Source organism: Acanthisitta chloris, unplaced genomic scaffold, assembly GCF_000695815.1.
Source record: "Acanthisitta chloris isolate BGI_N310 unplaced genomic scaffold, ASM69581v1 scaffold9059, whole genome shotgun sequence".
Classification (NCBI taxonomy): Eukaryota; Metazoa; Chordata; class Aves; order Passeriformes; family Acanthisittidae; genus Acanthisitta; species Acanthisitta chloris.
The window spans coordinates 49018-58997 of NW_008693168.1; the positions used below are offsets into that span (position 1 = coordinate 49018).

Below are 9980 nucleotides of genomic sequence, written 5' to 3' on the forward strand. Positions count from 1 at the left end.
GCCTGTGCTCGGAAGAGGCACAGGGAGCTGGGTGAGCTGTTTGCTCTCAGGCTGGCACACCCAGATCAGAGTCCAGGCACCAGGTGCCTGTGTGTTGCTCTGTACAGGCAGTCTCCATCCAATAATACAAGGAGCAGGAGAGGTTACTGTCAGCCACATCTTCCTCTGTGTGTCACTTCCCTGAGCAGGGGCAGATAGCAGAGACATTCAGGAAGAGGCACAGGGAGCTGGGTGAGCTGTTTGCTCTCAGGCTGGCACACCCAGATCAGAGTCCAGGCACCAGGTGCCTGTGTGTTGCTCTGTACAGGCAGTCTCCATCCAATAATACAAGGAGCAGGAGAGGTTACTGTCAGCCACATCTTCCTCTGTGTGTCACTTCCCTGAGCAGGGGCAGATAGCAGAGACATTCATAATTCTAGGTTATTCATAATTCTAGGTTATTTCACCACCCATTTCCCTGCTCTTAGAGAATGCTGAAATTCATAGATTCTCCTTCTGACTTGAGTTTTTGAGGCCTTGCTGTATGAATTCCTGACTTACATTTCTCTGGGATGAGTCCACAATCTGCAAGGTATATACATGGTGATCTGTGCAGGGTTTGAAGTCTTGTTCTGCTTGACTTTCTGTTTGAGCCCAACTCCAGCAAGCTGAAGTGGCATCCCTGGTATTCCTGTTCACTGAAGGTTGAGCAGCACTGGATCCATGTTCATCTGAGGGCTGAGATGCCATAACATGTTTTTTGATACCAGTTTTCTTTGCTCCTCCAGACATTGTGCCTGCAGAGAGATGCCTGAAACGTGCAGCATTTTCTTCCACAAACTTTGAGAACATCCTGATCTGGGAAACGGAACCAGATATTCCTCCTGGCACTGCATTTGATGTCCAATACAAACAGTAAGTGAGGTTTGCTTGTTGTTCTCAGGGTCACTGATCTCAGAGAGAGAAGGGCCAAGAAAGAAAAGTTGATTTTGCTGTTTCTCCTGTCTGTTTTGCTGTACGGAAATGGTTCTGCTTGGAGGAGAACTCAGTGAAGGACAGGGTTATTCAAACTGGTAGATGGTGCTCAGTTAGGCAAATATTTTAGATCTTGAGTTGCCAACTTTATTCCCTTACTGAGCTACTCTTTGCCTTCAACAACTTCCTTCTCTCCACTGTGTCATTTCCTCAGTGGTAATAGTTAACAGCAATTCCCTTCCTCTGGTCGTGTCCTACCAAACAAACTAAAACTTTGTTTTGCCCTCAGGTATGGAGAAAAATCCTGGCTTAACAAGCCTGAGTGCCAGAGTATCACACAGCCCTTCTGCAATCTCACTCGTGAAACAGAGAACTTCACAGAGCACTACTATGCCAGGGTGAGAGCCACGGGCCGGAGCCGCTGTTCCTCCGGCTGGGTGCGCTCCGAGAGGTTCGAGCCACGCAAAGAGAGTGAGTACTGCTCTGGGAGCCACCCCAGCCTGCCACTGGGGGCCCACTCCTGCTCTGGCTGAGGTTTCTCCTCTTGTTTCAGTATTGCAAGGCTCTGTGCTTGATGGGGAGGGAGAGAAGGTCTTATCACCCTCCACAACTCCCTGACAGGAGGTTGGAGTCAGGTGGGGGTTGGTCTCTTCTCCCAGGACAAGAGGGCACAGACTCAAGCTCTGCCAGGGGAGGGTTAGGTTGGATATTAGGAAGAGATTTTTTAGGGAGAGGGTGCTCAGGCATTGGAATGTGCTGCCCAGGGAGGTGGTGGATTCACCATCCCTGGAGGTTTTCAAGATGAGACTGGATGTGGCACTTAGTGCCATGGTCTGGTAACCACAGTAGGGTTGGACTTGATGATCTTGGAGGTCTTTTCCAACCTGGTTGATTCTATGATTCTATGTGACACTGCTTGTTCTGTCGTTTCTAGCTGTTATAGGAGCACCACAAGTGGAGCATTTTCCCCATGCAAGGTCCATAAAGTTTGTTATCAGCCCCCCCTACACTCCACTGCGAGGGGAGGATGGTCGTCAGCTCACCGTGGAGGACATTTACAGCAAATTTGGTGCTATGGATTATCACTTGACAATATTCAACCAAAGGACACACCAACAGGTAAAGCACAACCTCAGGCACTGACCTGTGATCTGGTAAATTGTGTTTTGGATAAGACGGAGAAGGAGATTTTTGATGTACAAAGGGAAGTCGCAGAGTCTGACTCTCAGCAGACAACATGAACTTTGAGCATTCCTCTTAAATTCTGGGTTAAAATTGGAGTTTCCAAGAGTACTGCATAAGTAGCCAAAAGTTAAACCACTGGTGACTAAAACCAGTGCCTTAATTAGTTCAAGTCTGATGGAAGTAAAGCACAAAATTAAATACAGTAACAACAGAAAACAAAATTACATCATCTAGAATTCCATATCTACAAAATAATTATAGCCCTATAATTCCTGATTGGTAAATAATATTTTATGCTGAATTTTGCATTCTGATTTGAAGAAAGTGGAGCATTTAATCTTTCTAAAAGACAGAATTTGCCTTTATTTTAAACAGTGGACAAAGAACGAGCACAACAAAGAATTTGAAATTTCCGACTTGGACCCGAACACTGAATATAATGGAACAGTTTATATGTATGTCCTCCAGAGGAGAAGCAAACCTCAAGTGTTTCGGGTCAAAACACTAGAAGGTGAGGCTGTTAACTCTCACTGAGAAGTCCAGTTGGGATGTTGGATACACAAAATACACTGGTTTTTAGCAAGGAACTCTGACTTCAATAGCTAAAACTCTTGTCCTTTGAGACTAGACCTAGAACATGGTTTAGCTAATCTCATGCAGTTTTTCTAACCCAACTCCCTTTCCACTTGTTCTCTTCCCCACTGAGCAGACAAGACATGGCTCCTCTACTGTTTGGTGTCGTTGGCATTCTGTGCTGGGTTGGTGTTTGCTGCCATCAGTTATGTGATCTACAAATATGTCAAGCAGCACCGTGCCCAGCCCATGTCTCTGGTAAGTGTTCTTCAGCCACTGCAGCAAAGCCTTGAAATCCCAGAATGGTTTGGCTTGGGAGAGACATGAAAGAACATCTTGCCCAACCCCCTACCATAGGCAGGGACACCTCCCACTAGCCCAGGTTGCTCCAAGCCCCATCCAACCTGGTCTGGAACACTCCCAGGGATGGAGTAGCCACAGCTCCTCTGGGCAACCTGTGCTAGTGTCTCAGCACCTCCCAGGGAAGGATTTCTCCCTAATATCTCATTCAGCCCCACTCTCCTTCAGCCCCAAATGCTCAGGACTGTGTGCCTGCACTTAACCAGCATTGCTAATTGAGGGTGACTGAGGCTTGTCCAGACAATCACTGCAGAATACTGATAGTTTATAGAGGGGTGCTCAGAACTCCCCCAAACTGGGGCCCTTTGAAGGAGGATTAGGTTAGGCAGCTAAACCTGAGGCATCCTAAATCCCTAGTTCCCTTTGAAACCCTGAGGTTCTCACCTATCCCTGGTCCCTGCAGTGAGCACTGGTTCTGCATGTGGAATGAGCCTAAGGACAATCTATTTCCATGCTCCAGGGCTTAGGCCAAATTTTGCAAAAGTTAAAGCAGGAATTTTTCTTCCTCATATGTTAGGATTGCACAGCTGCCCTGATGCATAGTGAGAGATGTCTGTATTCCTGTGAAGGGTCATTACCCAGGGAAACAGAGTTCTTTTGTCAGCAGAGCAGATTTCATGGTGGCTGTTACTGGGTTTTACTGACACTTCTCCCAAAAAAACTTTGAAAGAACCAAAAGCAAACCTTCAAGGCTCTCTGTTAATTACTTGTGCTTGTTTATCTACTCCAACAGGACTTCAGAGGGATTTCATCATTCCAGCCTCTCACACTGACAGTGGAGCATATCATAAAGCCCATCAGCTTATCCAAACCTTCACTTTTCATCCCTGAAGTGCAGCTACCACCGATGAGCCAACACTTGGACCAAGCACTGCAGCCACCATGGTCTTTCCCTCCCCCAGAAACTGCCTATCAGCACCAGGTGGCTGTACCAACATTCCAGCTTCCCCCTAAGCCATCCTCTGTGGAAACTGCAGCTCCAACTGGTTATGCTCCTCAAACAGCTAAGCAAAGCATCCCTACTGCCACATCCAGCAAAACCCTGCCCCTGACCTATGGGATGTGTGTCGAAGGCACAGACCACGCTGACAAGAAGTTGCAGCCAGACCAAAAGCTAAAGGAAATTCCTCCAGATTGTTCTGTGGATGGAAAGCTCACAGCTCAGGTGCCAGCAAAGAGCTGCAGCCATTGGAATTACAAAGAACAGCAGCCAAACGTGGCACTGTGCAACAGCAGGGACAGAATAGAGTCAGTTGTATTCCCAGGGAGCCCTGGGCAGACACAACTGCTGCTGCAGACTGATGGGGTGGGAAGCAGAGAGTGTGTGTCTCAGCTGTCCCTGTCTTTGCTGGAACCAGGAGGAGGCTACAGAAGACAGACAGCAGAACTGCCACTGCTGTTGTCTGCAGTGAGAGCTAACACAGACTATGTTCCAAAGGATGAAGTGCTGTCAGCTCTGCCAGCATCTCTCCTTCTCTCCGTCCGGACTGGGAATGACTTCCCTGGAGAGAACAGCACAGAGCAGTGGATATTACCAGATTCATTCTCACATCCTACAAACAAAGTGCAGTTCCCAGAGACTCCAGCAACAGAAATGTTCATGGCAGCAAAGGGGCTGAGCTGCACAGACCTCTCAGCCCAGGACAGGGACACTCCTCTCACTATGCTCTTCAAAGATTTGGACTTGAAAGTACAGTGGGATGAGAATGAGGACATACCATTTTATTAGGATGACTTAATGATGTGAAAATCCAGATGATGTTTGCTTGCATGAAACAGATCCTCCCCTGCCAACAGTGCAATGCAATAAACAGCTTCTCCTGGCTGTATTGACATGGCACTGGTTGTCACTGTGGAGATTGGTACCTTTACTGACACACTCACCTCTGCACATTGCCATGCTCTATCTTTGCACTTAAACAACAGGTTTTTATTTTGTACATATTCTTCTTTAAAAGCTAAGATTCAAATTCCAGATCCAGTTTGCTGAAAATGTAGGAAAATTCACACCAGAAACTGTCTTTGCTCTTTACCAACACCAAAGATCCAGGTCCAAGGTGTATGCAGCCTGTGAAGAAATTCAGGTGAAGGTGTCTGCAAACCTAAGCAGAATTAAATGTACCATGGTACAGTAAAGTAAGTAAGTATATATTGGTGTTCTACCCTTGGATATGATTCCTGGAACACAGTAGGCTCCTTCCCTGACATGGACTTTGCCTTTAAAGCAGTCATTGAAACTGGGAAACAGTTCCTGATGCAGCAGTTTTGGTAAACATCATGTCCCTGCCCCACTGTGCTCTTGAACACTTGTACAGAGATAAAACCTCTTTCATCTTTGCAACAGATTCAGGCAGACTTAGCCCAGTTCTGAGACATTGCTCAGCTGCTGCTCCTTTCTCTCTCTGCAATAGTCACATTTTCCCTTGAAATCCCTGGGGATGAAGCACCTAGGCTCACATTCCACTTAGGCAGGAATGTGAGAACTCTCAGTTCAACCCTCAATCAATCAAACCTCAAAGTTTATCCCAATCTCAATTCATGCACTCAGTGATCTATGAATGAGATCAGGGAGGTCTTGAGCTGCTTCCTCCCACCCCTCACTGGCACTGGATGAGGAACATGCTCCAAGTGCCTGACAGAGAGGAGTCTATGACAGCAGAGCCCTCCTGTGCTCCTGATCCAGCACACCCAACCTCCAGGCCTGCCATGACCCAAACCCAAGGGAAACTGAGTGCCAAACCCTTTTAGCTCTGCACCTTCACCAGAAACAAGCTAAATGCTGCTTAGTCAGAGGACAGAGGAGGCAACAGTTTCTCATTCAGAGGGAAGCATAGTTCAGCCTGTCGGGTTCTACTGCTGTGGTGAAAAAAACTGTGCCTGATGATCTCAGTTTTACAGGAGAACTGAAAGCATTTACAGGAATAAGAAAGGTTTGAATGGTATGGGGAAGTATTCAAAGAGCACTCACAGACTAAGGCTAAGCAGAAACAAAACTCATCTGGTCTCACTCTAAGTACACTTGGGTGTTTCTCAGTCCAGGGAAGCTGAAGCTAAAAGCTAAATTCCAAGTGCTTTGGTGTGATTTTGTACATAAACCACAGCCTGGTGAAGTAAAGGGGTTTGATGATTCAACCCAGGACTAAAGGGATAGGCTTAGAAACTTTACAGACAAAGGTTCAGCAACAGCAACTGACAAAGCACCATGGGCATGTCACCTGAGGCCAAAAGGTGGAAATTCTAGGTGTGGTGAAGAGGTGTCATGGCACAGGGACCAAAGGTTTGAATACATGCAAAGTCTGGGCAGCCACCAGAAGGACATTTCCACTGAGCTCACTCCACTTCACACCATTCAGTATCAAAGGGTTTGTGGAATGCCATTTGATCCCTTTCATGTACTCTCTGCCCCAACTACAGCACCAAAACCAACACACACAGACACACTGCAGCCACAGGAGCTGCAGTAGCCCCACTGTGCTGTTCCTGAGGAGTGTGAGACCCCAGGGGTAACATTCTGCCCCACTAAGCCTCCCCAGAGACATATTTCAAGCCTGTGATGACATTTACCTTACTCAGAGTTGCCTGTGGGCTGCATATCTTGTGTCAACAACATTCCCAGCAATGCTACTCAGGGAATAATCAAATGCCACAATGTCAATATTTTGGCTTATGTTGTGAAACACGACCCTGAGCACAGGTCAGTGTGGGCAGTGCCATGGGGAAAGGACAAAGCCTTAAGGAAGCATTTGAAGATGCTGCTAAGAAATACATAGAATCACAGAATCAGCCAGGTTGGAAAAGACCTCCAAGATCATCAAGTCCAACCCTCCCGTGGTTACCAGACCATGGCACTAAGTGCCACATCCAGTCTCAGCTTGAAAACCTCCAGGGATGGTGAATCCACCACCTCCCTGGGCAGCACATTCCAATGCCTGAGCACTCTCTCTGTAAAAAATCTCTTCCTAATATCCAACCTAACCCTCCCCTGGCAGAGCTTGAGTCTGTGCCCTCTTGTCCTGGGAGAAGAGACCAACCCCCACCTGACTCCAACCTCCTGTCAGGGAGTTGCAGAGGGTGATAAGGTCCCCCCTGAGCCTCCTCTTCTCCAGGCTGAACACCCCGAGCTCCCTCATTTCCTACTTTAAAAACCTTTCCAAATCCCCCTGCAAACTCCCTGCCACAGGGGCTAAGCACATCCAGCCCTTAACAAATGCAGCACCTTGGTGGAGAAGAGATGGGAACTGAGGCATGGAAAACCTAGGAACAGATCTTTAGAATGGATGTAGGCACCTAAAGATACAAAGATCCCACAGCTGGGACGTCAATCTCTCCTTCAGACATCTTAAATACCTTCAAAGCTGCATTGCCTCTGACTGCTGACAAAGGCTGTACATGGTAGTAATGATCCAGCCCCATCCCACCCTGTCTGTCCCAGCCCTAACAGCAGCAGCTGTAAGGATCAGTGATCACAATAAAGAGAGAGGCTGAGCCGTGACTCAAGGAGGTAACTGACTGCAACACTCTCAACTTCCTGCTCACATCACACCTTCGTCAATATTGATCTTTTAGGCCTTGATCTTCCAAGCAGAAGGAGATTGAGTCTTGTCTCATGAGTCACCTCTTAAATTTAACAGGAAGATCATCCCTTCTAAAGCTATTTCTCTCTGGAAAAGCTTAGAAGGAGATGTTGACACCATTAAATTTTATTAGAGCTGTGCAAAGAATGTGTCATTCACTCCTCATCAGCTTGTGCTGACCTTCTTGCCTTCCACTTCACTGCTGTTCCTAACAGCAATGTTCATGTCAAACAGCTACTCCAGGACCTCATTATCTTGGTCTTGTAAGAACATTTCCAGATGAACAGCAGGATTTCAATACCGTTTCAAAGGTCTCCCTGTGCAAACCATCTGTGCCTCATAACACACTGTTCCTCACTTATATTGCCTTTTCCAGATAGCACTTCTGATAGCTCTGGAGAAGAAAAGCTGGAAGTGCCATGCCACAAAGGCTGTGCTTATTCCCAGGCAGATGTCAGGCCGATGACAGGTGAGCGTTCCGGTCCCAGTTGTCACAGGGATATGAGAGTAGCAGGTGGCAGCTGTAACCCTAGAGCAAAGCATGACTCTTTGTCTTCTCAGCTAAATCTGGGAGCTGTCACTTACTCACTCCCAGACCAGCAGTCCTGCCTGAAGCTCACCAGGAATCCTTGCCCAGGGTTGAGCGTTGCTGCAGGCTGAGGCTCAGGTTCTCCCTCCCTGTTTGCTTGTTGTTTCGCTGGTCATTTTTTGGGAAGTCCTTTGAGAAATATCTTTCTCAAGGCACAGATGAAAAGCTCCAAATTCTGGAGACACAATGAAGCAGAATTCATAGAATCATGGAGTATACTGAGGTGGGAGAGACCCACAAGGATTATCCAGTCCAACTCCAAGCCCTGTACAGGACACCCCAACGATCCACCATGTCCCTGAGAGCATTGTCCCAATGCTCCTTGAGCTCTGTCAGCCTTGGGGCTGTGCCCACTGCCCTGGGGAGCTGTTCCAGTGCTTTCTTCTCTGGCTGAGCTAATGAGAGCTGAGAGACATGATTGTAAGATACTTTTCTAAGATAAAGGTGCCAAAAATATCCATATGAGGGGAGCACACGCTTAGACTCCCTCCCTTAAAACATATAACAGAGGATTGAAAGAAAGTATTGGTATTAAGCAGAACAGACAATAATTACTCATTGCTTCTCATAGCACACAATGCAGGAAAGAACTCAAGAGGTCCTGTAACTGTTCAAAACCAGTGAAAGAGAAGTGTTCCTTCCCTCTGACAGCTCAGCTTATAGCAAAGCTCTCAGGCATTGCCTGCCCAGCAGTACCTATCACTGCCTGGGGAGGGATGATTGAAACACAGACACTAAATAAACTTCCCCCCTGGAAGTCCTTGCAGTGCTGATCCTGCTGAGTTTCATCTTTGGTTGGTGAAGCCAACAAGGTTCTCAGACATGGATCCTACTGATGCAGGCAGAGTGACTCAACCTGGGCCTAATTTGATGGTTGGATTCATTTCCATAAGATTTTCTGACACCACAAATATATCACCTGCTTCTCACACCACTGGGAAAGGTGGAACAGATCCAGGTGGAGCTTCTCACACTGCTGGGAAAAGTTTATCCTGAAGGATAGAACTGCAAGACTATCTCAACTAAATGCAAAACCAGCAATGTCTGTTCTTTGACCCTACCTCAAACTCCCAGACACCACCTTGGGCAGCTGGATACCAAGCTCACCTGCCACTGAGGCACCAAGACTTCTTTTGCCAGTCAAAAGGAAAATAAACCAGTCACAGCCAACCAAAACATGAGAGCTGCTGTCACTCCTGGTCTAATTATACACTGACAGGATTTGGCTGGAGTTGACATTCACTAAATAGATGTCAAAGCAAATGATTTCGCTCTATTATGCAGCAATGACAAGGTTAACCCAAGGGAAATTCCTGGAGGAGATTAAAATATGCATAATGAGATGCTTTGTGAGCTTCTATCCTAAAAGGGCAGAGGAGAATCCAATAGTGTGGATTTTGGAGGCACCTGTCCTTGCTGCCATCGTTTGGCAAAGGCAATAATTTGAGTTTGTGAGCAGTTGGCATGGCAGCAAACAGCTCTGCCCGGGTCTCCCCATTGTCAGGGCAATGGCATGGCAGGAGGCTATATTTGACTGCAGGATGGGCACTCCAACATGGGGAACATTCTTTTGGGGAGAGTCATTCTTAGTGTCATCACCAGGGAGAAGGGAAGGCTCCTTTGTCCTTCCTCTTGCCCGAGGACAGGCACTCTCACTGCAGTCTTCACTGGGTGAGTCTGGTTTATCTGCAAATAAACTTACTGTTTAGAGTGAGGTTTGATAAGATTTTCCTAGCAGCATCAGT

At 47.1% G+C, this 9980-nt stretch overlaps 1 protein-coding gene across 1 annotated transcript in view; it reads left to right on the forward strand.

Annotated features, from left to right (window-relative positions):
• The window catches only part of IL22RA1 (interleukin 22 receptor, alpha 1), a 7222-nt gene extending 2421 nt beyond the window's left edge, over positions 1 to 4801 (forward strand). The window contains exons 3-8 of the mRNA XM_009082978.1: positions 768 to 894; positions 1244 to 1425; positions 1889 to 2073; positions 2515 to 2650; positions 2849 to 2970; positions 3806 to 4801. Coding sequence (XP_009081226.1) covers positions 768 to 894; positions 1244 to 1425; positions 1889 to 2073; positions 2515 to 2650; positions 2849 to 2970; positions 3806 to 4801 — 1748 coding nt within the window. The remainder of the gene's footprint in view (positions 1 to 767; positions 895 to 1243; positions 1426 to 1888; positions 2074 to 2514; positions 2651 to 2848; positions 2971 to 3805) is intronic.
• Positions 4802 to 9980: the final 5179 nt, after the last annotated feature.